This window comes from Gilbertella persicaria (genome assembly GCF_025201335.1).
Source record: "Gilbertella persicaria strain CBS 190.32 chromosome Unknown B0P05scaffold_2, whole genome shotgun sequence".
Lineage (NCBI taxonomy): Eukaryota > Fungi > Mucoromycota > Mucoromycetes > Mucorales > Choanephoraceae > Gilbertella > Gilbertella persicaria.
The window spans coordinates 193,973-219,728 of record NW_026251963.1 but is presented as its reverse complement, the minus strand read 5'-3'; the positions used below and the strand labels follow the sequence as shown (position 1 = coordinate 219,728).

The 25,756-nt window shown below is 36.0% G+C and overlaps 10 protein-coding genes across 10 annotated transcripts; 6 read left to right on the top strand and 4 right to left on the bottom strand.

The window, feature by feature from the left end:
* Positions 1-627, bottom strand: B0P05DRAFT_522426 (uncharacterized protein). The gene has a single exon (XM_051575967.1). It carries the CDS (start codon positions 608-610, stop codon positions 233-235), a length of 378 nt encoding a protein of 125 aa, XP_051439310.1. The 5' UTR covers positions 611-627; the 3' UTR covers positions 1-232.
* A 29-nt stretch (positions 628-656) lies between these two features.
* On the bottom strand, positions 657-2,851 carry B0P05DRAFT_522424 (ATP synthase regulation protein NCA2-domain-containing protein). Its single transcript, XM_051575966.1, has 4 exons — positions 2,426-2,851; positions 1,552-2,381; positions 1,227-1,503; positions 657-1,176 (listed from the first exon to the last, which is right to left on the bottom strand). The coding sequence occupies exons 1-4, from the start codon at positions 2,832-2,834 to the stop codon at positions 1,055-1,057; spliced, it is 1,638 nt and encodes a 545-aa protein (XP_051439309.1). The 5' UTR covers positions 2,835-2,851; the 3' UTR covers positions 657-1,054.
* Positions 2,852-4,000: 1,149 nt separating this feature from the next.
* Positions 4,001-9,505, top strand: B0P05DRAFT_576782 (uncharacterized protein; the record flags this gene model as incomplete). The annotated part of the gene is made up of 12 exons (XM_051581729.1): positions 4,001-4,237; positions 4,290-4,559; positions 4,604-5,090; positions 5,139-5,251; positions 5,867-6,266; positions 6,330-6,427; positions 6,583-7,242; positions 7,267-8,318; positions 8,366-8,556; positions 8,605-8,672; positions 8,719-9,159; positions 9,215-9,505. 12 exons carry the CDS (start codon positions 4,001-4,003, stop codon positions 9,503-9,505), a joined length of 4,308 nt encoding a protein of 1,435 aa, XP_051439308.1.
* A 3,572-nt stretch (positions 9,506-13,077) lies between these two features.
* B0P05DRAFT_522405 (aspartic peptidase domain-containing protein) lies at positions 13,078-14,830 on the top strand. The gene is made up of 2 exons (XM_051575965.1): positions 13,078-13,482; positions 13,529-14,830. The coding sequence occupies exons 1-2, from the start codon at positions 13,250-13,252 to the stop codon at positions 14,802-14,804; spliced, it is 1,509 nt and encodes a 502-aa protein (XP_051439307.1). The 5' UTR covers positions 13,078-13,249; the 3' UTR covers positions 14,805-14,830.
* Positions 14,831-16,718, top strand: B0P05DRAFT_522403 (aspartic peptidase domain-containing protein). Its single transcript, XM_051575964.1, has 2 exons — positions 14,831-15,294; positions 15,353-16,718. The coding sequence occupies exons 1-2, from the start codon at positions 15,018-15,020 to the stop codon at positions 16,609-16,611; spliced, it is 1,536 nt and encodes a 511-aa protein (XP_051439306.1). The 5' UTR covers positions 14,831-15,017; the 3' UTR covers positions 16,612-16,718.
* A 3-nt stretch (positions 16,719-16,721) lies between these two features.
* Positions 16,722-18,299, top strand: B0P05DRAFT_522402 (aspartic peptidase domain-containing protein). The gene is made up of 3 exons (XM_051575963.1): positions 16,722-17,019; positions 17,062-18,031; positions 18,084-18,299. Exons 1-3 carry the CDS (start codon positions 16,793-16,795, stop codon positions 18,201-18,203), a joined length of 1,317 nt encoding a protein of 438 aa, XP_051439305.1. The 5' UTR covers positions 16,722-16,792; the 3' UTR covers positions 18,204-18,299.
* Positions 18,300-19,263: 964 nt separating this feature from the next.
* On the top strand, positions 19,264-20,202 carry B0P05DRAFT_522398 (uncharacterized protein; the record flags this gene model as incomplete). The annotated part of the gene is made up of 2 exons (XM_051575962.1): positions 19,264-19,422; positions 19,483-20,202. Coding segments are annotated over exons 1-2 (392 nt in total), but the record flags the coding sequence as incomplete, so codon positions are not given.
* B0P05DRAFT_522397 (uncharacterized protein) lies at positions 20,114-20,570 on the top strand. Its single transcript, XM_051575961.1, has one exon. It carries the CDS (start codon positions 20,239-20,241, stop codon positions 20,515-20,517), a length of 279 nt encoding a protein of 92 aa, XP_051439303.1. The 5' UTR covers positions 20,114-20,238; the 3' UTR covers positions 20,518-20,570.
* A 342-nt stretch (positions 20,571-20,912) lies between these two features.
* B0P05DRAFT_522396 (uncharacterized protein) lies at positions 20,913-23,882 on the bottom strand. Its single transcript, XM_051575960.1, has 12 exons — positions 23,643-23,882; positions 23,124-23,596; positions 22,830-23,081; positions 22,634-22,778; positions 22,508-22,576; positions 22,119-22,460; positions 21,884-22,066; positions 21,676-21,835; positions 21,561-21,632; positions 21,377-21,507; positions 21,230-21,328; positions 20,913-21,189 (listed from the first exon to the last, which is right to left on the bottom strand). Exons 1-12 carry the CDS (start codon positions 23,852-23,854, stop codon positions 20,946-20,948), a joined length of 2,382 nt encoding a protein of 793 aa, XP_051439302.1. The 5' UTR covers positions 23,855-23,882; the 3' UTR covers positions 20,913-20,945.
* A 102-nt stretch (positions 23,883-23,984) lies between these two features.
* Positions 23,985-25,717, bottom strand: B0P05DRAFT_522392 (uncharacterized protein; the record flags this gene model as incomplete). The annotated part of the gene is made up of 3 exons (XM_051575959.1): positions 23,985-25,284; positions 25,335-25,537; positions 25,585-25,717. Coding segments are annotated over 3 exons (1,549 nt in total), but the record flags the coding sequence as incomplete, so codon positions are not given.
* Between the last annotated feature and the right edge of the window lie 39 nt (positions 25,718-25,756).

The following is a 25,756-nucleotide window of genomic DNA, read 5'->3' as shown; positions in this document are numbered from 1 at the left end:
ATTAAGTGAGGTTATCAGATTGATATTTGAGACTTTCTTTCTGCGTTGAAACATTGCATCAATAACTAATCGCCAATCATTTGTAGTAAGACATTTATTCATTGAAGTCACTGTATGAACACATTTGATTGGTTAATTATGCGATGTTGTATGCTGGACATAACAGGTAGCTTTTGGTTGAACTACACAATTAGAAACCAGAAAAAAATCAATGAAATAGTAGTAAGTTTACTTAATAGAAAAGTACAAATAATATAGAAAGTAAGAGCGCATGCAATATAAAGGAAGGCACGAGTAAAGGCATGTTACTTGACGATTTAGCTAATTTTTGGCTAGAAGGATACTCTTTTCTGATTGTTTGTCCATCGGATGTTGTTACTTCAGTAACAGATTTCGAGTATGTGTTGGCGCTACTTCCCGTACCAGTGATTTTGTTAGTAAACGGACCGTTTTCATTATCGACTTGTTGAGTTACAGAAGAGCCTTGAGAAGTATCAAAAAGAATAAAAAAGATCCCAATTGAAAACAACAATAACGACACCGATCTCATTTCTCTTACAAGTTGTAGCAAACAGAAGAAAAAGGAATTAGATGTTTCGAACAGTGCCATTTTTAAAAGAATCTCTCCTTTTTGTATTTAGGAGAACTAAACGATGTTATACAAAAGGGATACTGTGTTTATTAAAAGAAACAGGAGAGACAATCTTTAGACAAATTGCCAAAATCGAACGATACGAGCAATTGTTTGTACTTTTTGTTCATTTGTCAAAGCAGGATTCTCCAAGTCTCGAACGTCTTCTAAGAAACGGGCTCGAGTAGAGTTTTGTTGAGGTAATGAACGAGCATAGGCACGTAATAAATGAACTTCACACAGTAAAATACCTTGTGTTTCACATTGAACTTGATGAGGGTCTTTTTCATCTTCATCAGTAGAAATTTTCCATTCACTAACTTCTCTTTTATGAATTGGTTCGTTTATGATCAATTGTCTCTCGATACGACTAACAAGAAAACATTTTGTGTGAGAGAAAAAGAAATGCAACTAATAAACAACTTACCGGAGTGTTTCTCGAATAGGTTGTCCAACCTTCTTTATTTTTTGTTGCGACTTGCCTTGCACAGCATTCTTAAACCATGAAATAGAGGCCCAACTCAAAAGCATAGAAGGTGCCACGGCTATCGTTCAAATTAGTTTTGGATTTTCTTTTTCTCTATGCGAGACTCACCCAGAAAGGCAAAGTTCAATTCATTGGATTTTAACAATTTGTCTAAAGCAGCCATAGCAAGGTCAATATCTACTTTTGTCTTTTGCACTTGAATAAGAATTGTTCGAAGCAAATCACCCGTGATAGCATTTTTCAAAGGATTCTTGATTTCTTTTTCATATTCCTTTAACAAGACTGAAATGTCTCCTTCTCTAACATCTGCTGCGATTCTGGAAATTTCAGAATCAGGTATATGTAGTTTATCTTTGGCAAATCCTACCACCATACGCTCAAGAGACTAATTAAAGAAATAAATACACACATGCCATTGATTCTTGCGACTTACATCTAAATCACTGGAGAGTCCTTCCTTACTCAAGAGACTCAATCTTTGATCCTTAAGACGAATGGTATTGTACACTTTTCTGACAGGTTCCCATATCCAATTGAGAACAAAATCGTGCGCTGTTTTACCTAGTTCTTCCAAACAATGAATGATGTCTTCTTTTCGTTCAAGCCCATACTGTATTGTCCAACTTGCAGCAAAATAAGATATTAAGGATGGTATCCAGTAACGGGTCAGTCTTGAAGGAATACCGTACGACGATTGCACAAGCTGCAAATGGCAATCGTAAGTAGAAGCCCATTCCTTAGTCAATTGATACAGTTCCATTGAAATATCTTGTGTAGAGTTTGCATTTAAATTTTTCATACTGAGTTGTGTCTGGAAATGATGTAAATTCTTCTTCACTTTCTTTGTTTGTGAAGGTTCCATAAGGTATTTGATCATTTCAATACAGTTTTTGGTTTCGTTAGCTATGGTACTTGTGAAATCATTGCCTTGATCATATTTGAATTGAGGAGGGCTAAGTAATAAGATACCCAGAGAAGCAGCTTGTTCAGCTCTGAATTGTTGTAGAGCATTCTTCTTTAAATTGATTTCATCGCTTAACATTTCAAGAATCAAAGGGCGTCGATGAAAAGAAAGTGTAAAGAATTTGAGGGCATCGAAAGGTTGTTTTTGCTTGCTGGATTTGATGTTATGAATAGGAAACAGTTGTCTGAGTATGTAATCGGATGAAGTAAAAAGAGATTTGACTTGTTGAGCTACTGCACCCGTTTGAGTGATCTGTTCTGTTGTGCTTTTCAATAGATTGAAAATGCGATAAGGTGCGGCTAAAAAAAAGTCAATGGTTTGAAATTGCCCAAGATTTACGTACTTTGTAATCCATAATAAATTTCTCGTGTGGTGCTTCCATGAATATGATTCCAATAATCGATTGACTCTGATACTGGCAAAGTCAAGTTGAGGACTTTGGAGAAGACTTGACCATACACTGCAATCGTACATTTGGCAATAAAAAATGATTCAAGTTCTGTATCCATTGATTCTGTTGCATTAATAGAAGATGTGTCATGATATTTCTCAAGATATTCTTGTACTTTTTCGAAGGCGGGGGGCGTATTGCTTGTCAAGTCAAGTGCTTGTGTTGCTTTGAATAAAAACTGATCTCTCTCGTTAAGGGAAGCAAAGTTCTTTATTATGCCGTTCTTTTCCAGCTTCTGTTCAAAAGACTGGTTCAAAGCCGCATCTAGTCGCTTTACTTGTTCACTTACAAAAGTGTCCATAACGGTCGGTATCAAAGAGAAAAGAAGCGCGTTTTGCAAGGAATTCACATTTATTTTACCACGGACTTTTAATAGCAATGATGTAAGAACTCGATCGCATATTGATGTCCCGAGCAATAACATGTTTTATCGAGACAATGATTTAAAGTACTAACCTCTTGTAGTAATAGGCATCATTTATATACGTTTCAATCATATGTAATGTTGTACATTTACTATCGATAAAGAAAAGGGTTAACTTTTTAAGTTTGAATTACCAAATTTATGAAGAAGTGACAAACAACGGGTTGCTAGGTGTACCTGAGACATAGTTGCTTATACACTGACCTGAAATAAAAATTAGCCCAGTTTTTTGTTATTCGAATTCAGCAACAAAGGTATCATGATCTAAGAGCCCTTTAATGTGCCAAGATGATACATAAACGCACTCAGTTTCTTGTTGAGATGTTTTAAGATAATATAAACAGAAAGGAATCAGTACTTGGTAGCATCAATCACAGCTTAATATTGGTTGGTCATATTGTGTAGTAGTATGAAGGTAATGAAGAAATAGAAGGGAGGGTATTTAACTACCTCCTCGTATCCGTGTAAGTATTTTACATATACTAGTTCATATCTGTTACCAGTGTATCTCCTTTCTATTATCTGCTCTTTCTTATAATCTAATGTAAATATTACTTATGTATCTCATGCTCTGCTTAATTTCTAGAATTTGATTTTTGCTTATTTAATACTTTATTTTTTCCAAGTATAGATACAAGTTTCTATGAAAGTAAGAAAGAAAAAAAAGGTAAGCGTGGCTTATTGGATCGATGCCAACATTATTTACTTCATGAGCGAAGTTCTATTACTTTATTTTTAATTAACATCAGCCAAAGATAAGGATGCCTTGGCAAATAAATTAATGGCCTTTTTCGAATGTATGACATTTTATCCACTTCCGATAGCATAGAATTAATAGGATTCAAAGCCTAGGACTAACTTGGCATGAGTATGATATGCTTACAAGAAGAAGGATCTTCGCTTTTTCTTTTTTTGTGTATCAAAAAAGGGATCTACTGTTCTTTTTTTAAGGCGGAATTGTAACCCCGTTGATTTCATTTATATCTCTTTTCTTTCTTTCGTTTTTTTTTTTTTTTTTAGAAAACTCATCTCTGTAGACTAGCATGGGAGAAACTAAACCAGATTACTCTGTGGTGATTGACCAGGAACCTGATCAACAGCAGCAGCAGCAGCAGCAAAACACTGTTGTTGCACCTTCTGTTATTAAGCTATCTCCTGGTATGAAGGCTGTTCTTCCTATTGCAAGTTATTGTGCTGCTTCTATTCTTATGACTGTTACAAATAAGTATGTCTTGAGTGGCTATGATTTCAATATGAACTTCTTACTATTAACTATTCAAGTAAGCAATATACGAAAATGCACCTTTTTTTTTTTTACTTACTTTATTATAGAACTTGACTTGTGTTGTATTATTACAATCCTTCAAATTTCTCAACCTCATCAAGTTTCGTGATTTTGATAGTGACGAAGCCCGCAAATGGTCTCCTATTGCAGCTGCACTTGTTGCTATGATTTATACAGGCTCAAAGGCACTTCAGTATCTTCGTATCCCTATCTATACTATCTTTAAGAATTTGACTATTATTCTCATTGCTTATGGTGAAGTACTTTGGTTTGGTGGAAATGTTACACATCTCATGTTGGTTTCTTTTGGCTTAATGGTAAACATCGAGGCATGGAGAGATAAGTTTAACATATATTATAGGTACTTTCATCTGTGATTGCTGGTTGGGCAGATATTAGTGATACTGTGAGTCAAATGGTTGAATTTGATACAGCCATGTTGGGTTATTTCTGGATGGCCACCAACTGTCTTGCTTCAGCTGCTTTTGTTCTCTATATGCGTAAACGCATTAAGCTCACCAACTTCAAGGACTTTGACACAGTGTACTACAACAATTTGGTCTCAATTCCTATGTTGATTATTCCCAGCTTCATCTTTGAAGACTGGAGTGCTGAAGGATTAACCAAGAACTTCCCTGCTGATGTACGTCAGCCCATGTTGATTGCCATGATCTTTTCTGGTGTCTCTGCCTTTGCCATGTCTTATGCTTCTGCTTGGTGTGTCCGTACTACTTCTTCTACTACTTATTCAATGGTAGGTGCTTTGAACAAATTGCCTATTGCTGCTTCTGGTATTATGTTCTTTGGTGATCCTGCTACATTTGGTAATGTGTCTGCTATTATTGTTGGTAAGTCATTTTTGGACGCATATTTGTGTATATTTACTGGTTTATTAGGTTTTATTGCTGGTTTAGTTTATTCTGTTGCCAAGACTATTGCCAACAAATCACCAAATAAGAACAAAGATCTTATTCCTATGTCATCCTCCAGCCAAAGCAATGCTGATGCAGTCAAAGATCATGGAAAACCATAATTCATTTATACATATACAGCATATTTAAATAGATCTTCTTTTTTAATGTTCATTTTGCAAAATAATAAAAAAAAGTTACAAAATCAGGAAAAGTTTAATTCCGTACATAAACAATAGATGTCCCTACAATGTTTTATTTTTGTTGTAGACGTAGTCAAATTATTTTGAGTTGAAAACTGAAATAAGCATTTATCTGAAATATCATAGTCTTAAAAAAAAAAAAAAAAAAAAGAGCAAATCATCAAACATTTCGCACGTCTAAACCTATGCATGTATACGTCAAAGTAAACCCTTCCAGCTTTTATTGAGAAGGTAAAGAACAGAACGAACCTTTGAGGGGGGAGGAGGAGGAAAATACGTTATTTTTAAAGCTATTTTAAGCTTTAAATTGTTCAATATTGATTGTGTACAATCGTAACCGCCTGATTCTTTTCCAAGACGACAAAATATTTTCCCTTGTACAACTGCATAGTTCGACATATATACCAAAAAAGGGCATTGTCTGAAACTGAAAGAGATTTTAAAAGCAAACAGAAAAAAAGACATTCTGACGTTTTTCATTTTTCTTTCTTTTATTTTATCGTCATGAAGAGGAAAAGAGAAAAACCAAACCAGACACATAGATTTAGACTTTCATCTACTTCTGGGAATCTAGTTCCTCTACAGACAATTAGACAGCGGTTGATAGGCTTATGGCAATCTTTAACATGGCCTGTGTTTATCAAGGTGATCAAGGCCAACATTGCAGTAACAATCGCCCTCGGCCTTTTACTGGTTGACCCAGTTCAAGAGCTTACAGGAATTGGCGGCATTTTGGCCAGTGTTGCTGTTGAATTTGTGCACCCAACAAAATCATATGGGTTTTTGGCAGAGGATGTTCTTTTTGGCAGCGTTATGTGTTCGCTTTCAGCTGCATGGTCCATCCTTGCCATTTACTTGGCTTCGTTGGTAAGAGATCCGTCGGACGAAACCATGGCTCAAACAAATGTATGTGCCATTCTAGCTTGTTTCTTAATCTTTGGCTGTTTTTGTCTAAATTTATTTCGGGTGAAAGTGGAACAAGCTAATGTGGGTGCTATGTTAGCTGGAACAATCATGGTGATTGGAATGACTTCAGCTGTACAACAAAAAGAATTCTCAGCGCGTCCTGTTGTAAGTCATCTTTATTCATTCTTTTTTCTTTATGCATGGCTTAACCAGTTTTGTCATTCCTTTTTTTTCCGTATCAATTTTAGTTGCAGGAATTAGTGTCCATTCTGGTTGGTTTTTTTTTGATTTTCACTGTATTTCTTGTCATTTTCCCAGAGGACAGCACTACAATCTATGTTGAACATTTAATCAAATTATGCGAAACATTCGATGGATTTACACAACGACAAGTGTCAGCCTTTTTAAGAGACAACAGTAGAAAACTCAGTATTCCTTTTGATCCAATTGAATCAGTAGCCTCTATTAATTTAGTGGTTGATGATCTTATTACAGCGCTCGTACTCAGAAAACGAATGGTACGAAGAGAACCCTCTTTCAACATGCTGGCACCAACAGATATTAGTGAGATCACTTCCTTGGTCAAGAAGATTAGAACTCCACTGCAAGGCTTGGTTCTGAGTCGAGCCATGGAAGAGAACATGCGTAAAGCAGAAGAAGCGGTATTTCAAGACAATCATACAACAGAAGTTGTCGAAGCTCAACCGACTGAACCAGCTACCAATCTGTTCTATAACTTTACAGAGAAAGATTCTCCGACTTCCATACCTTCCTCACAAATTCAACGATCGCGAAGTTATTATGGTGGCACAGATGATGAAGATCAAGGCCAAGATGTAGATTATTTTACAACGGACGATGATACCTCTGGATCTTCAGCACCTCAAACACCCTCAGGCGTAAGCAGTTCAACTTCATCTTTCTCTAAAGATGATACAAATACAGCAGACAGTTCTTTGAAACAATCAAGGCGACGTAAAGTAAGATGGGAAGATAACATGAAGGTCATGTCTTATTGGCGAGAGGACTATGATGACGTTTTGAATATTGTGAAGCCGGTTTATCTCGATCTCAGTGAAGCATGTTCAATTGCTATTCAAGAGTCAGTCAAACGTCTTAGACACATTCAAGGTCTTGATCCACGCTATCAAGATCGACCGTTCTTCTACAAATATTATTATCGATGGAAAGTAGGCGCTGCCAAAGAAAGAGAAGAAAGCAAAGCTTTTGCATATGATAGAAAGGCGGATCCCTCTGTTCCTTTATTAAAAGCAATTCGGCAATTCCAAGAGCATCGACTAACTGGCCTTAACCGGCTTTATACCAAATCGGGCGTGCCACGCCGTATCTTGTTCTTATTGCTTACATTTCAATTTAATTTACATACTTATGCAGAACAACTTTATACCTTGACATCACATATATATGAGCTGGATCAAATCCGTACTAAACGCCGATTATGGTGGCCACATATTCCCTGGCACAAGTTTTTCCAAAGCCTTGATGACATTGACGAAGAATTTGATCTCAATAATCCTGCAGCCATGATGGGTGTCAATAATCCTATATCTTTACAACGCAAGCTTTCACGACGAGCCACTCTACTTTCTTCTATGATGAGCAATGATATGCACCCTGTGGATCTTGAAGCACAGCAATCAAAGGGCGTTCTTTACAAACTAAATACGCCTCAACGCGGGGAAGTGCATTCACCAAGTGAGCATCATCAAAATTGTCACAAAACACACCAGCTGAAAGAATACGCCAATCCTTGGAGACAAAATACGCTTGACCCCTTGGAATATCATGATCCTGACGTCGCTTATCCCACAACATCAACACAACGCTTTTTTTATTCTATTTATCTTTTCTTTTACAATAATATATACTCAGCTGATGTTGCTTTTGCATTTCGTGCAGCCATTGTTGTAGCTTTGTTGTCTTTACCTGCTTTTCTAGAGAGCAGTGCTACCTGGTATGATACTGTTCGTGGTCAATGGGCTGTTGTTGTTGCATTGATTTGGATGGGTCCTTCGGTAGGCAGTAATTTTTTTGGGTAAGTAGAAAAAATCGTTGCCTTCTGTATAAACTCAATTACTCTAGTACAATGACACGTACTGCTGGCACAATTATTGGTGCTATTCAAGCAATCATTATATGGGAAGCAGGTCGAGGAACTCCACAAGGATTAATTATCTTGTCATTCTTGTTTAATCTGCCATGGTGGCTGGTTTATATTCATGGCAAGTTTTGGAAAGCAACAGGTCTCTTTGCTTTGGTTACAGTAACTATTAGTAAGTTTGTTTGTTATGTAAACAATTGTGTTGATGTTGATTCTTTAGTTATTGGTTATACACATAGCTTTAAACCTAATGGACAACCTGTTTCTATATTCATTGTCACTTTAGAGGTACGAAAGCTAAACTAAGAAGAAAAAATACTCATGTTACATATAGAGGATGGTTTCAGTCATTGTTGGTGTCTTTGCAGCACTTGTCATCAGCATCTTTCCATATCCTCGCACAGGTCGCGTTATACTTCGACGTCGCATTTCGCAAACACTGAGTGAAATTGGATCACTTTATTCTTCATTTCTGTCTCTCTTATTAAAAGAAACACCAGACAATGAAGCCATACTTGTAGAAAACCGTGAATTGTTTAATTCAGTCGCTAATGCTATTCGTCGACAAATCCAGGGTGAGCGGGTCTTGTTAGAACAAAGCCGATTTGAACCAGCATTACGTGGTATATTTCCTGAAGCCAAGTATCTGCACATACTTCAGGTATTAGAAAACATCTTGAGTTTAATTATAGAGATGGAATTCTCCATGGAGAAAATCCCTTATGAATGGAGAATGATGATTACTAGAGAGACATGGAAAGAACGAAAGGAAATGGTAAGATACGAATACAACTAATTGCTCCCTTTTTTTTTTGCTAACGCATAATCAGATTTCTTCTTATTTAATTGCACTTCATTTAGGCTCTTATGCATTGATCAACAAATCCCCTATTCCACCTTATGTAATTAGACCTACAAAAGCAAGACGCAACTTGACAAACAAAGCACGCAAATTACCTGCGCTTCAATTTCAACATCTTGGAGAGCGCGAGTATACATATTTCAGTTCATATATCATGAACTCAGAACAATTGTCTGTAGAGCTTGAGTTACTCATTGCCACTATCCGCGATCTTGTTGGGCCTGATAGTGTCAGTATATGGCTAAACTACAAGCATTAACATTTTGAGATAATTTTTGTATTTATTTATTAGACTTATTAAACTAATGTACCTAATTAAAACGAATGTGATTCCTTTTGATGTTTTGCTTGCTTTTGACTTGGTACTTTTCAATTGCAAGAATCTTATAGAAACTACGGAATATATCGCTCTATTCGACTAACTTTGCTAATGATAATCCAGTTTCTTGAACTATATAGATGCGATGGGCAATCTGATGCTCGTCATAATTTTGTATTTCTGGATTGACTTAATAGTAACCTCTTTACTTTTTCCATAGTAAGTAAAACCATGTTTTATATCCTGACAATGATGATGTCAAAAACAAAGCCATTAAATGCTGTGAAGTCTGATGAAACTGAAATTAAGAACAAAGCACTTCAAATGCTAGCTTAATTTATTTTCGTGCTGCCTATAAAAGAAAGAAAATCATACTTTCAGCTTCCAGGGTGCCTCTAAAGTTGTCTCCGAACGCCGTGCTAAAGTATATTAGTTTCTCTTTATGACAAGTCAGATATGCATGGACGCCCATTGATAGGCAGTTTCATATACAGATAAAGTAATCGTGTGTATTAAGAAAAAGTATTTCATTATGCTAAATGAAAACTTGCAAAAAAAGGGGTTTATTTATCCCATTAAATGCTTAAACTAGCTATGAGAGATGTTTAGCAAGACATACAGTGTTTCTGATGTTATTTTGAACCTGAAAGGGCAGTATGTCAAAATGACCATTTACTGCTTGTAACCATTGTGCTACGAGGAATTGGCGTGTTCAGATACTCAGAATAATCGCCAAAAGCTCTGTTATGTTTTCTCGGAGCATTAAAGACAAAATTATGTGTTCCCTTGAAATATTAGTAGCAAAATTCTTATAAAACTTATACTACTTGATGCGCAAAATAAACATATATAGCTTTTATTAAGAGAGTAAGAAGAAATAAACTCGCTTTTGCGCAATAATTGTGAATTAACAACTTGATGAGCTTTGATAAAAATATATCTCAAATTCAGCACAGCTCATCAAGATTAACGTTTAAGCACGAATGTACAGGTAATTTGTATTTATATATGTGATTTTTTTCAAATAGTATTATCTATTGCTACAGTCATATCTTATACTATGTATCTCTAATTCATTATGTACTTATGATAGACATATGTGAGAAAAGCCATGTAAACTCATAGACAACGAAGTCTTCTTACTATCATCAATCGCCTGCGTTTTAATGATAAAAAGAACACAGTCTGCTTATTGGGATCAAATAATGCCAGCGTGTATGTGGCTTAACGATAGGCATTGAGAGTGGCGAATATCTTACTATACATAGAACACCAAATCTATGTACTATTTTTGGAAATTGTTAGACATCCATCTAAATAAATTGGTATAGTGAGCAACTCGAAAGTGACAACACAATTTGAGAAAGGTCCGAAGCAGAAAAAAAAACCAATACAAGATGCTTCTGTCTCTAATGTACAGAATAATTTTTTTTTTAGTTATAAATAGGTTTTCTTGCCAAACATCTAATATTCATTACCAAATGTTTTCAAACAAAATAAGCGCTTATCCATTTTTTTATCCCAAATATTCATACTCATTCTTGTTTTCTCTTTTTATTGTCTAATCGTTAAGCACAAGTTATCTCTATTTTGTCTCTAACCATCATCTGAATAAAATATACAACTCCTCTTTTTTGTATAATGTTGAACGGCGATAAATGCAAAGACACATGAGATGCAGGTGTTACATTTGGTCAAAGAAATGCTCAAAATAAATTTGCTTGTATGCTATTAAGACAACAAGTTAGTGCAAAGCAATTAGATATTAGCGTGAAAAAAGACGTACCAAAGGATAGCCATTATTATCTATTCAACAATCGAGCAACTAAATTTGATCTTCTTATTTCTTGTGTACCCTTCACACACATAAAAAAAGCATTAAATTAACTGCATTTACAGGTTTTTAGTCTTAATTAGTACGCTTGGATTTTTTTTTTTTTTTTTTGGTATCTTCAAAAACATTTTTGGGACGTAATAAGCGGTGAATACCTCACCAAATCTTTTTCGTAAGGTACCAAAAACACAGACAAGAAAAGTTTCTACACTGCGAAGTTAATGTCTACGTCACGAATTTTCGATCGGTACTTAAGCGTCCACGTAATAAATAATAATTAGTCCTTGTCCGTTTTTTATTTTTAAAAGCTCAAAAGTATTCTGACTAACACAAATACTTATTATTGAATCTTATTAGTATGGTGCGCGAAAAGGTAACATCTTATCATCATGCTATTAAGATTTTTGGCATCAGTTCGAGATGAAACTTGATCAAAAAAAAGGTGACAAATGCCTTTGGCCTGCTGAAGGACTTTGAAAGGCAGGAGATTGGCAAGTTCAAGCAACCATTGACGAGACTTGGGAGCTATCCTTGCTCTGACAAACGCCTTTCGCTGCGTGGTGGCATTAGTGTTTGTAACACTGGTGTTGTTGCCTTCAATTGGTAGTCCTCTTGGTTGGTATTGCTCGTAACATTTAAGATGCTGTAGATGACAAGAGACTTGATCTTTGGCCTGCTGAAGGACTTTGAAAGGCAGGAGATTGGCAAGTTCAAGCAACCATTGATGAGACTTGGGAGCTATCCTTGCTCTGACAAACGCCTTTCGCTGCGTGGTGGCATTAGTGTTTGTAACACTGGTGTTGTTGCCTTCAATTGGTAGTCCTCTTGGTTGGTATTGTCATCTACCTCTAATTGCTTCTTTTTTTTTTCTTTTAGACAACTCGCACCCAAGTCTTACTATGGTAATGATGGCGTAAATAACCTTTGGCTGAAGGTAACACTTAAATCCAGTTATTTTTTTGGAAAAAAACACCACTGCATTAACTGTTTTTTTTATTAATACATGTTTAATTACTACAGGTTTAATTTTTGCTAGCTACAAGGACTGACGACTTTCTATTCCCCCTCTAACTATTGATTTTAATATTCATTGCTACGATTAATGAGCTTTCTGGTCCTTCTGTCTTATGCGACTGCTAGCTATATATAAGGATTGGCTAATTGATTTTTAAATTAAAAGATATTTCACTGTATAGTCAAATACACCATATCATATATATGTTATATTTGACCCTTTCTGAAAATACAATAGATCAAAATAAAGACCCTTTTTTGAAAATACAGTTGAATAAGATTAAGAATTTAACATTATTCTAAGGCCTTTTCTTACGTAAATCAATCCATGATGTTATAAAAAACATCATACTCAGTAATGATCAACATAATAAATACATGTTTAACCTTGAAAAACTAAATTTTAACATTTCACGTCAATGAGCATTGTCAGTAAATTAAATATGGGAGTATAATGAAGCTAAAAACTGAGGCGCTTGGTAAGATAAAAAAACTCAAACGTTTTGTTCTCAAAACATGCTTTTTGGACGTAAAAATCACAAAAATGAATTTTAGTCTTATCGACATTATAATAGAAAGAACTTGAATGTTTATATATGTATGCATATTAAAACTATTTTTACTATCGTACTAAAATTTATTTCAAACGTACCAAAAAAAAAAATCCAAGCGTACTAATTAAGACTAAAAACTCGTATAAGTCGAGCTTGTTCTTCATTTCCTAATTGAGCAACATCACTAAAATGATCCATTAATTAGAACAAGCTTTTCTTTTCTTTCTTTCTTTCTTTCTCTTCTTCCTCTTTATTTTTCCCCTTCCTTTCCTTAAAACAGATATGATCTTATCAAAATCCATTGTTTTCACGGGTCTCATCATTGCCTGTGTAAACGCAACAGATGATAAGATTTTACGCTTCCCTCTCAGACAACGCAGTCATTCAAAACCTTATCTTCAGAAGCGAGACGGTAACAATGTCTCCTTATACAATGCAAATGGAAAAGAATATTTAATTGAGGTCGGCGTTGGTACGCCACCACAATACTTCAATCTAACAATGGACACTGGGAGGTAAAGAAAAAAGAAAAGCAAAGTTTTAACTTTCATTTTATAATAGTGCAGATTTTTGGGTTCCGTCTTCATCATGTCCGGTATCCATGTGTCCACATACTCGTTTCGATAATAAAAAATCAACCACTTTCAAGGCATTGTCTAACGAGAAGCTTTCAATTGAATATGGTGTTGGTACAGCCAAAGGTAGCTATGCACTTGATACGATCACACTTGGAGAATCGGGTATATCTCTTCCAAACCATACTATTGGGCTTGTGTCTAACACGGACAATATCCTCTCTGCTTCAGAAGATGATACAATGCCTTCGAATGGTATCTTGGGTATGGGTCATCCAAGCCTCTCTATGAAGTCTGGCAAAAAGCCCGGTCATCTTGTGATGGGGTTATATCAAGCAAATATCATTTCGGAGCCTATTTTTTCTATCTTCCTTAACACGCAATCTGCTTATGGAAAAACGGGTGAACTTGTTTTGGGTGGACTTGATAGTACGAAATACACAGACGATATTCAATATGTGCCTATAGTTAGCTTTGATGTTAGTAAATACTATGTTTCAGCTAATTTAGGAGCCAATAAGACCAGCACGACCAATGGTAGCCAAGAAACATACCTTTATTGGTCTGTACCTGGTCAAGGCGTTTCTACCAGTTCAAATTATAGCTATAGCACACCAGATTTGCAAGCATTTATCTTGGACACTGGTACTACCTTGACCTATGTTCCCGAATCGATTGCAAAATCTATTGTTATGTCATTGACAAATAATGCAAAAACGACAAAATGGGACGCCCTTGAAGGCATTTATCGTGTCAGCTGTTCTTTAGCCGAAAAGTCTGATCTTTTCGTGGAATTCTTAATTTCGCCTTCAGAAACAGTCAAGTCAACAACACCTATGACAATTCGTGTTCCTGTTTCTGAATTGGTCATACCTTTGGATGATGCACGTACTCCAGAGACATCTACTTCTTGCATGTTTGGCATTGCGCCAGCTCCTAAAGGATTAGAGTTGACGTCAGGTGACACATGGATATTAGGCGAATCTACGTTGCGCTCCTTGTATACAGTGTATGACTTGAAACAGAATAGATTTGGAATGGCTAAATTGGCCACAGCAGTAAATTCATCATCAGCAACCAGCAATGCTACAATTGCTACCACTACCACCAACAGTGATATTATTAGTAACAGCATGACTGGTACTCCTTTAGCTCAGAGTGACACTCCTCCTACCGCTATATCCAATGGCATGATATTAAAACCCTCTTTTATTTTCTTGGCAAAACTTTTTACTTTGTATTTTATTTTCTATGATTTGTAAAAATAAAAATGAAAGTTTCACACATACTGGTTAAAAGAATTCGGCGGATAAAATTTGCGCAGAACAAGATACGATCCAGTTGTACGTAAATGACGTTTGATTTCTGTGTTTTCTAATCTGTCGTGTCTCGGGATAACTATCGGTGGGTATATAATAATATTTTTCATTTGCATTATTTGTTTTTTTCATTTTCTTTTTTTATTGTACAAACAAATGCAAATTATTGCTGCAACCATTGCCATCTTAGCGTCGGCTACACTTGTAGTTAAAGCAGAAGAGGGTATTATCCGTACACCGATTATCCGTAACCCTCGCCTTGGTAATCCTTTAGAGGAAGCGAAGAAAAAATATCAGTTTCTCAATAAGCGCTCTTTACTCGAAAAAAGAGATGCTTTCAATGCTTCTCTGTACAACGACCAAGGATCTCAATACTTGATTCAAGTGGGTATTGGTACTCCAGCACAAAACTTCACTGTGACACTTGATACTGGAAGGTAGGAGAGGGAATATGTGCGGAATAAAAACAACAGAAAAATTGACATAATTACGTAGTGCTGACCTCTGGGTTCCTTCCACTGATTGTCCTCAAAGTTCTTGTCCTTTCTATCGATTTGACCCCAGTAAGTCCTCTACTCTCAAGCAATTGAATGCACCTTTTGGTATCCAATACGGTATCGGTAGTGTCAATGGCACTTATTATACAGATACTGTCACTGTGGGTGGTGCCACCGTTCAAAACCAACAACTTGGTTTGGCTTCGATGACAGAAGATATCATGCAACCCAATCCCTCAACAGGAGGTCCCGGTTCATCAGCACCCGATGGTTACAACGGCACAAACATTCAAAATGTAGAAGCAAATGGTATCCTCGGCCTTGGTTATCCTGGTCTAACTCAAGCAAATAGTCAAGGCGAAGGCGCCTATAATCCCTTCGTATTCAACTTGGCCGAGCAAAAGATTATAAATGAGCCTATCTTCTCTATCTTTCTCAACAGCGTGTCTGAAACTGGTTGGTCTGGTGAAATTATCTTTGGTGGCATTGATGAAACAAAGTTTGATGGTAACTTGACTTATTTACCAGTGGCTAGTCTCATTACACGATCCTCCAGTGGCTCAAGCAGTAGTTCTCAACCTGGTTACTATTATTGGATGGTGTATGGTCAAGGTCTAGGTGTCAAAAATTCTGACACTGGCTCAAACCCTAGCTGGAGATTGCGTGAACTCGGTGCTTTTATTTTAGATACAGGCACTACTTTGACTTATTTGCCGACTTCTGTTGCTACTGATATTGTCTCTGCTTTTGCAGGCGAAAGAAACTATGCTTACGATCGTCAATCGGGTGTATTTATCGTCGACTGCAAAACTGCAAAGAGCCCTGCTCGCTTTGAATTACAAATGTCTCAGTCCAGTCGAATCAGTAATAGCCCTTTAGTTTTAAGTGTGCCTGCTTCCGAACTAGTTATCCCTGTTGACAGCAATTCTGCTGACACTGCTAGTATCTGTATGTTTGGTATTGCTCCTTTGAATGGTGGCGGAGGTCTTGGTAATAACTTGTATCTTGTTGGTGATTCTGTTCTTCGTTCTGCTTATATGGTGTTTGATATGGGACAGAATCGTGTTGGTCTTGCTGCTACAAAGCAAACTGGTGGCGCTGTATCTTTTGGCAATTCTACAAGTAACGCCTCTACTAGCACTCGTAGCACGAGTAATGCTGATAATCTTTCTTCAGGAGTCTCTACTCAAACCTCTGCTAAGATGACTTTCTTTGCTTTGTTTGTAACAGCTTTAATCATGAATGCTTTCTAAGCTAGATATGTATGTATACGTCTCTTTTTGTTTCATGTAGCAGTAAATATGTATATTTTCTTTGTATTTTATAAATAAAAAACAGCTTTTTTAGCATTGATAAAAAATGGGTTTCACTTTATGATTGAACAAAAAAAAAATTTTTGATTATAACTGTTTATCACCTTTTTTAATCTTAAAGATGTTACTTGACAAGGCAATCGTCTTGTTGTTAATTACCACATGTAGCCTTGTCTTATCAGAGAAGACTATCAGTCTCTCTATCACTAAATACAATCAACATTCTCATTGGAAAAGAGCAGATATTCATCAAGCTCGTTTATTTAATAATGAAGGATCAGAGTATTTAATCAATATTGGTATTGGAACACCAATGCAGAACTTTACTGTATCATTAGACACTGGAAGGTAAGTAGAGTCTATATGCATATATAATCTAATTATATCAAGTTCTGATCTTTGGGTCCCTTCCTCTAACTGTCCAACGGAAGAATGCCCCTATCAAAGATTTATCTCCTCTCAATCTAGTACATTTACATCATTGAATGAGTCTCAACCATTTCAGATTGAGTACGGTATTGGATCAGTAAATGGAACCTATGGCAAAGACAGTGTTTATTTAGGCAATGCCCATATTCCTCAACAACAGTTTGGCTTGGCAGCTTCTACCCGTGACCTCATTCTGCCAGCTACATCGCCATCAAATGGCATCTTTGGTCTTGGTTATCCTTCTCTCACTACAAGCAACACGAAGTATAGTCCATTTGTATTTCAGTTGGCGGAGCAAGGATTAATCGATCAACCTATTTTTTCGGTTAGCATGGGATCAATAACTGAAACAGGTTGGTCTGGCGAAATCTTGCTAGGTGGAACGAATTCTGAGAAATACATAGGGGATATTATCTATGAGCCCGTTTTCAATCAAGACAATAGTAATACGTCTTATTGGATGGTGGGCGGCAACTCGATTCAGGTACAAAAAGAGACGACGAAAAGTGAACTAGTTTACAACAATACATTTTCTTCAGTTCGTGGCATGATTGTAGATACTGGAACTACTTTGACTTATATGGATCGCGACGCAGCTGAAGCCATTGTCAAAATGGTGACCAACGACCATGCTGTATTTGACCAAATGTCTGGTACTTATATCATTGACTGTCGCACGGGTCATGAGGCAACCACAAGTTATTTTGTTTATTTCACACTGGATCGTAGTGGTATACAATTAAATATCCCTCTAAGAGATCTCGTCTTGCCACTAGGAGAAGGTATTTGTATGTTTGGCATTGCGCCATGGATGGATACTGGCAATAGCCTAAAAATGAAAGAGAATGGTTGGATTCTGTTGGGTGATTCTGTTCTGAGATCTACATATCTTGTGTTTGATATGAAAAACCATCAAATTGGATTTGCAAAGGTTTGATTGTCTTTTCTTAAAATGATATTTCCTTTTTACTGATTTCATCTAGACTGCTTCTGCAAGTGTCATTCGGCATGAAATTACATCTTTTGGTGACACATTGTGTACGCCCAACAACTTTATTGAATTAATTATGACAGCTATGATTGTCGTTTTTGTTTCTATATAAAGTAAGAGACTGGTCTGTGCTTTCTTTTTTTGTGACTCCAGTGATAGCTATAGTATTTGTAGGAAGACAAAATAAAGTAATATCAATTGGAAAATATTCTCTCTCTCCCATTCCTTTTTCAAACAAAATATTTTGTATATCAAGATTTAGGAACATTACCAAAAGAAATTATTCTTCTTCTCTAACAACTTGTTATTAACCATAATATTCCAAGTGAATTGACTAGTCACTTATTATATAGAAAGGCTTTATTTGTTGATTGTTTGATATCAATGCTAGCTTATACAGTATACTTTCCAGTGCTTTCTTTTTTACCTCAGAATATAGGATTTCTTCACTTTTACACAAAATATTTTATTTGGTCGATCAATAGAAATTTACTGGGCATTTTCATGATCAAATATTTCTTTTTTGAGAGGGAGGATGATTTGTCTATGCCAGTGCCTGCTTCAAAAAAAAAGAAGCAAATTTTACTTGGTTTCTATTCGTTTTGAGCATTTTATGATGAAGAAACAAAAAATACTAAACATAAAAAACTATAATTGTTTTTATAAATTCGAGATATGAAAGGTATGTTTTATACTAAGCAAATTCATTTCTTGTGACAGAATATTACTTATGGTGGCTCACCCTCAAAAAAGAGTCTCTAGAGTTGATTTGATAGCAATGATGAAAGGCAGCTACAATTGGAAAATCCATTGTAACTATCGTAGATCAATACCAGATAAGTAACTCTATGGTATTCCTATAAGACATATCCTGATTCCTTTTAGTGAATTTAAACTTTTAAATTGAAGTTGTACCAAGTCTTTTAAAACTTGTAGCATTCTTGATCTATACTACTTTTTGAATACATTACCAAATAAAGATATTCAGTTTGTGTGATACAAAAAAGGGTATCATGTTACAAAAGTTAATTAAGCAAAGTCACATTCATTGCACCAATCATGGCTTTTATTTCAATGATCTTTACTAAAGCATTTTACGTCTGGATTTCAAAACACTAAAAAATAAGTCCTTTTTTTTATTTTTATTTTTTCAATTCCTTTTTCTTTTTCTTTTCTATCTTGAAGAAAATGAATGTTATTAGTCAACAACATCAATATGGAAATAATAAAGAACTCATGAAAAGATTGGCAGATGCAAGCCAATACAAAATGTATCCTTTAATTATACCTAGAAACGAACTTTCGTTAAGAAAAATTTTATTGACCACGAGGTAAGTTCCCACAATAAAGAAAAAAGGCTGTGTATTAACAAAATAGCAAAAAAAAAAAAGATTGTGGAATCATGTTCGTAGACAACAAGCTATGATGACAATACCTTCTTCTGATGACTGGCTGTTCCAGCAACAAAGTGCCATTACACAAGAAAACACTAAGGAACAAGATAATATACCCACCAATGATAATAACCAAAGCGAGCATGACTGGTCTTGGTTTAATAAAGAAGCCAAATCATCCTCTTTTTTGGATTCATTAAGCCCTGAAGAAGACAAGTCTGCTTCAAGGAAGCGTACAAAAAATGAAGAAGAAGAAGAAAAGCAAGAACAAGTACAAATCAAAAAAATAAAACTTCATTTTAATACAATTGATCCTCCGGCTGCACCGGCTGGCCCGGATATGGCTGACACAACTCATGCCGCCTCTCCTCCTCCTCCTCCTCCTTCTCCTCCAAGCCCTGCAGTTTTACTAAGCGTATAATTTCTGTTTGAACTAGACCCTCACACCAATCGAAAGCTGCAATTCATCAAACAAGTTTTAAAAATAGCCTTATGTATACACACACAATTTATTTACCCATCTAGTATACTTTTATCCGCACTCTGTGGCAGTTACATCTTTTAATATGAAATCAGGTTGTTTCTTAAAATAAAAATGATCAGCATATTTATTATCATCAGGATCCATTAGTCAAAAATGTGGATTATGTAACATATATCGTATAACAGATATCATGTATATAAAAGCAGGGTCGACCCTTTTTTTTCCCCTTCTTTCTTCAATCAATCAATCAGTCAATCAATTGAAAAATCATGAAGTTCTTACTTGCTACTCTCATCTTATTCTTTGCCTTGGTTCAAGCTCTGACCAACTGTACTACTGAACAATGGTCTTATTGCGGTCAATTCTTAGCTTCTGGTGGTCTCTATTGTCAAAGAAATAATCAAACACTTTGTTGTCATAAAAATATGGAAGCAAATGACAAGGACTACTGCTTCTCTAATGCAACTTATAACTGCCGAACTTTTATCTCAAGATATGGTTACCTGTGTACTTCGAATGATTGCGTTAACTCAAATAATATTATATAGTTTCTTTTTTTTTGATATTTAAATAAACTTAAAACTATATTTTATACCGAAAACATTCTTGTTGAATTTTGGAAGCCGTTTTTTTTTCTCCTTCTTCCTTTTTGTTAAAGACATGAAAGGTCAAATTGTTCTAACAACCCTATGTTTGCCTATATTACTGTGTTATCATTTCAATCAAGCAGAGCCACCAATCGATAACATGGCTGAATGCAACCTAAAGGCAAAAATGGTCTGTGATATGTTTGTCAATGCTGGAGGCAAAATTTGTATGAGATCTCTCGATATGTGTTATCTCTTGGATCTTTCTAACGAAACAAAGCAATGTGACACTGATACTACCAATTATTGTGACATGTTTTTCACAAATAATAAGGGTTACCTATGCTCTCATTTGTATTGCCTCACAGTAAAATAAAAATAGACTTTTATTAAGAAAACATAAACACATTCTTCTGGGCTGTACACATCTTCTTGGCTCTTTCTGTACCCACAATACGTTCTAGCTTCAAAAAGTCGTACTTGGTAAACAAAGCTGTGCATGAAAAAGTAGCTTCTTCAGCCGCACTGGCTTCATCAAACTTGAGACTCAAGAAATTAACAATTTCTGTGTAATATAATGGGTCTTCAGGAAGACCATAGAACACAACATGGAAAGTACCACGAATATTGTATCTATTGATTGTCAAGACTGTATCATAGTCAGGTCGCTTACCTTCTAAAGAAGTGAAGTCTTTCAGTATACAGTAAAAAGTCTGTTCTACCATGAAAGAATTGTGCTCTTGCTCGAGTAATTGCAGACCCAGAGGCGTATCTAAACTAATGCATGAGTGGGCTGATGATTTAGAGAGCATAAACTTACTCCGAACAAGCTTCGTATGAATACTTGTTGTCTTCAAAGTAGTTTCTTATCCTGACAAAATCAAAATAAGAAGGGATGAAAACAAGGGTATGTGATTGCATGATGGCTGATTTACGTAAGGTTGGCAATGTCTAATAATAGATATGAGCAACTTTATCTAAAAGCCCTTTTTTTCTTTTTTTACCTTTTCGACAAAGTATTTATATCTCACGTCATTGACAGATTTCAAAGTAGGAGCATCAATACGGGTAAAGCTCTGTTAGGAAATTAGATCATGGTGAAAATAGAAACATACTTGCCTGTTGCACCTGAGAAATCACATCAACGATACTGCCTTCTTCAAAGATTTGCTTGATTTTTAATTTGCCGGATACGTTCTTTAAATGCTTGTTAAATAAAGCATTGAATTCTGGTGTTAAGAAGTCAGCAAAGACAAGTGTTTGACGAAGATATTTGGCCCTATGTTTTTATGAGTCATTCATCCAAAAAAGAGTGGTGTAAACTCACTTTCCATCCAAGTACCAACTCTTGATTCTAGAAATATCGCAGCCATGGCTATCAGTAGGAATCAAGTTCATATGTTGAAAGATGTGTTCTACATGTTCCCAGTTTTGCATCAAGAAATGGTTTGTTTGATCCATAATAACGAGCTCAATAGATGATAAAAAATCGAAATCCCTTTTCTTGTCACTGTATAAAACACATTAGCCATCTCCTATCCTTTTGATTGACATCCATTTACCCTTCCGAACCAATCAATGTACGCAAGCCTAAAGGTGATGCCACAATCATATCAGCATCGTAAAAGTTGCAGTAAAGCTTCATTGACTTTTTAGCAAACTTGATACCCAAGCGAAAGTGATCATCAATATTGCCTTGGAAATTTTGCAAGAAATCAGCTGGTTTGCTAGGGTCCACGGCTTCTTCTTCACGTAAATTGAATTGCTCATAGAATCGATTCTTGTTTTCATGTTGCTCTGTTCCTGATAGTTTGATTAATGTATCTACTACATCAACGACGGTATTTCTAAAAGGTAAAATGAGCAAGACTTTTGGACGAGTAAAGCCTTGGTCCCGCATTTCACTAAAACAGAGTGAGTACTTGATTTCTTGATTGCGTGTATCATTTACCCCAAGTCTTTGCCTTCTTTTTGTGCTTTACTCAGCTTGGCGTTGTTTTTGAGGACGTGATCTCTAGTTCTAATAATAAGTTAGCTATGCTGTTCTCCCCCATTTTTTTTGGTTATCATTACTTACTTTGTAATATGGTTAATGGCATGGAGAAGATATGTGTTTCTGATCTCCTTGGCATTATTCAGATTACGGTTGCAATAAACAACATCACGATAATTGTTCATTTGGTTAAACAAACGATCTTGAAGAGGAGTGAATGTGATGTTTTCTATCAGGCACAAGATGAGACATATTGAAAAAAAAAAACCTGAAGACTTACTTCTATGATTGACTTGCTTGTTAGCCTTATACCAGCAGTTTCCAATGCGTTGTTTCACTTTGACTTCTTCTAATGAGTTTATTTCAGGCATTTTCTTTACATGTTTATCTTCTGAAGTGGTGAAGGCAGTAACGTTCTTTAAAACTTCATCATCAAACATTTGCGTTGTCCATTTCTTCTGCTCAACGATAGAAATCTTTTCATCAAAGGTACTTGCTTGCTGATCATTGAATCGATGCTCAAACAAATCATCTAATACTGAATTACAACGAATGCATTGCATGAAAAAATTACCTTGAATTTCTTCTTCCTCTGCATCACTTCCCATATATACAATTTCTTCCTCTTCCTCAAGTGGGTCAGGAGCGTCACCATCAATGGGCTCTTTTTCTTCCTGTTCTTCGTCATCCTCGTTATACAAATCTTCTTCACCTGACATTTCCTCGTCTTCATCGTCTTCATCGTCTTCATCGTCTTCTAGTCCTTCTTCTTCTCTTTCTATGAGCTGTTCCTCGTCTTCTTGTTCTATTTCATCTTCAATGCCTTCTTGTTCACGTTGAATCTTGTTGTAAAAGTCTTTTTGCTTCGAATTCTTTTTCAATGAACCCATAAGCAAGGAATATGCAGAAGGCTTTTTCCAATCTTCTTCCTCGCTGTAATCATCTGATACTTGTTCTTCTTCAGAATCATCGAATTGTCTCGCAGCTCGTCTTTGTTCTTCTTCTAATTCTCGGTCCAAATCAGCCTCGGATACGACTCTTCTACGCCTATCCATTGAATGAGTTCATTTGTATTTCTTAAAATCCTACTTACTTGAAAGTGTCTGCTTCGTCGTCTTCAAAGTCTTTAGGTACAAGTTCACCATAGTCCTCCAAGTCTTGCTTTTGTTTTCTTGACAGTTGACCGTATTTTATAGGTGCGTCTTTTCTTTTGGATGTTTTGGAAGTAGAGAGACCAGATACGTGCGTACCTGAGACCCTTTTTTTACTCATGCTTTTACTAATAGCAGATCGTTCTTTGGCCATTATGTTTATTATGCTTCGAGAAAAAAACAAAAATTAAAAATAAATGCATACTTAAAAGTACTTCAAGATAAACAGTCATTGAAAGTATACATTGACAAGCCACATATGTAACTCGAAGTCTAGACGATTTGCGGAGTAGAATTACCATGGAAACAGAGGTTTATTAAACTTTTTTTTCGGGATATCATTATAGTACAAAAAAAGGAAAGGGGGATAATTAGTTATTTACAATAGATTCAATGGCTTCGGTAACAGAAGTTTGATCATAAATGGGTTCACCAGTGACTGAAGTAGCACCCCTCATGCAGACACATTGAATACCGAGTCTTTGAATAGCCTCAATGTCGACTGGAATAGCACTATTGTCAAGGTAGATTAAATGCGTAATAAAGGATGAGGGTGAACTCGGGTAAAATGAATGGTTAGGAAAGGGTGGGTAACGATGCGAAGGAGAAGCTGGCATGCTTCCAATGGTCATACTTGAAAATTGAGAAGAATATGAAGGTGGGGTATTGATGATGGCACTTGAGATACTGCTTGCTCTACTTGAAATATAGTCAGGCACTTCTTCCTGATCGTCGTCATCCTCGCATGATTCATAGAATGCACGGCGTGCGTCAATCCTTTGACTTTCATTCAGCGCACGGGTGATGGCATTGATAAAGTCTAGAGCTGTATAGTCACTTGTTTCACGATCATTTGTGCCGTTTAATAATAGAATCTTGTGCTTCAAGGTTTGCGATTGGACAATAGAGTTTCCTACACCGCGGAGAACAAGACAAGGCACTAAGGAAGTATAAAGGGAGCCAATCGAATACACAAGTGTCTTCTTAGAGGATATATGGCTGATCACTTTAGGATTCGGCACAGGGTAAATCTCTTGTCCATATTCATTGATGTAATAGATACGATTAATAGGTGAAGTAAGCTTTTGGTCCACTTGTTTAGAAAAAAACAAGTTGGCATTGGTATCGTTATCGTTGTCGTCGTCATCTAGCTTTGTTTCGATCATATTAAAAGGATCTTCAAAAAAGGAGAATGCATCAATAGGGTTTATTCGTTTTCGACCGGGAGTACATGCACCTTGCTTTTTGTTCTTTTGTTGGTATGGTGAGGGATGAGAGATTTCGCATTGGCCTACCAGCGTCTCTCCATTTAGTAAGGAAGCAGCAATTGTAGCTGTTTGGTTTGTATTAATGACTGGTACAACTGACGTAGGAGCAGAAGTGATGCCTGTGATGGAAGCAAACAAAAAGATGGCTGCTTCTAACGATCCAGTGAAAAGACGAGCACCTGTCAAGAAGAAGTTGCCAATACTTCCGTTACAAAAGTTGAATCGTTTATGTGCTCTTTTCAATATCTCAAAATCAAATAGTGTCAGAAAGCCACGGATAGCTTCTCGCTTTTCAATAGAAATGTCATTCCAAAGACTAAAATAAGAAATATAAAAAACGAGTGATTAAATTCTATATTAGTTTACCTATGACGACCTTCCACAATCAAAGCCCATTCATCACGCACTTTCTGATGATTTTTCTTATCAGCAGGTAAACGATAGCTCAAGAGATCTTTGATGGCTTTCATTTCTTTTGAAGTGTCTTCGTCCAAAGTGTTCATCAAACGAATCAATCGAGAACGAAGATCGCCAACACTTGGGCCACCTAGTACCCGCAACAGCTCACTCTAATGATTTTTATTGGCATTTTAATTAAACATGTATTATTTCTTACGGTGGATCCACCATTGTCAGAAATCCCAAGGATGTAACTAACTTGATTGGCGCCTGTCTTATGAAAGCTATCTAAGATATGATTACAGGCTGATCCACCTGAAAATACAACAAAAGAAGAAGATATTTCCATGCTAAAAAAAGAGTAAAGAAGAAAGGGAGAGAAAGAAATA

What these genes read in the sequence shown, in the direction of transcription:
- B0P05DRAFT_522424 (XM_051575966.1), bottom strand. Translation starts at nt 2,834, where the DNA reads ATGGACACTTTTGTAAGTGAACAAGTAAAGCGACTAGATGCGGCTTTG. An exon ending in AATTTATTATGGATTACAAA is followed by an intron (nt 2,382 to 2,425) that starts GTACGTAAATCT and finishes ACTTTTTTTTAG; the next exon opens with CCGCACCTTATCGCATTTTC. An exon ending in ATTGAACTTTGCCTTTCTGG is followed by an intron (nt 1,177 to 1,226) that starts GTGAGTCTCGCA and finishes TTTGAACGATAG; the next exon opens with CCGTGGCACCTTCTATGCTT.
- B0P05DRAFT_522405 (XM_051575965.1), top strand. Translation starts at nt 13,250, where the DNA reads ATGATCTTATCAAAATCCATTGTTTTCACGGGTCTCATCATTGCCTGT. An exon ending in CTAACAATGGACACTGGGAG is followed by an intron (nt 13,483 to 13,528) that starts GTAAAGAAAAAA and finishes ATTTTATAATAG; the next exon opens with TGCAGATTTTTGGGTTCCGT.
- B0P05DRAFT_522402 (XM_051575963.1), top strand. Translation starts at nt 16,793, where the DNA reads ATGTTACTTGACAAGGCAATCGTCTTGTTGTTAATTACCACATGTAGC. An exon ending in GTATCATTAGACACTGGAAG is followed by an intron (nt 17,020 to 17,061) that starts GTAAGTAGAGTC and finishes AATTATATCAAG; the next exon opens with TTCTGATCTTTGGGTCCCTT. An exon ending in ATCAAATTGGATTTGCAAAG is followed by an intron (nt 18,032 to 18,083) that starts GTTTGATTGTCT and finishes GATTTCATCTAG; the next exon opens with ACTGCTTCTGCAAGTGTCAT.
- B0P05DRAFT_522396 (XM_051575960.1), bottom strand. Translation starts at nt 23,854, where the DNA reads ATGGCCAAAGAACGATCTGCTATTAGTAAAAGCATGAGTAAAAAAAGG. An exon ending in ATAAATACTTTGTCGAAAAG is followed by an intron (nt 21,508 to 21,560) that starts GTAAAAAAAGAA and finishes ATCTATTATTAG; the next exon opens with ACATTGCCAACCTTACGTAA. An exon ending in TCATACGAAGCTTGTTCGGA is followed by an intron (nt 21,329 to 21,376) that starts GTAAGTTTATGC and finishes GCATTAGTTTAG; the next exon opens with ATACGCCTCTGGGTCTGCAA.
- B0P05DRAFT_522397 (XM_051575961.1), top strand. Translation starts at nt 20,239, where the DNA reads ATGAAGTTCTTACTTGCTACTCTCATCTTATTCTTTGCCTTGGTTCAA.
- B0P05DRAFT_522426 (XM_051575967.1), bottom strand. Translation starts at nt 610, where the DNA reads ATGGCACTGTTCGAAACATCTAATTCCTTTTTCTTCTGTTTGCTACAA.
- B0P05DRAFT_522403 (XM_051575964.1), top strand. Translation starts at nt 15,018, where the DNA reads ATGCAAATTATTGCTGCAACCATTGCCATCTTAGCGTCGGCTACACTT. An exon ending in CACTGTGACACTTGATACTG is followed by an intron (nt 15,295 to 15,352) that starts GAAGGTAGGAGA and finishes TGACATAATTAC; the next exon opens with GTAGTGCTGACCTCTGGGTT.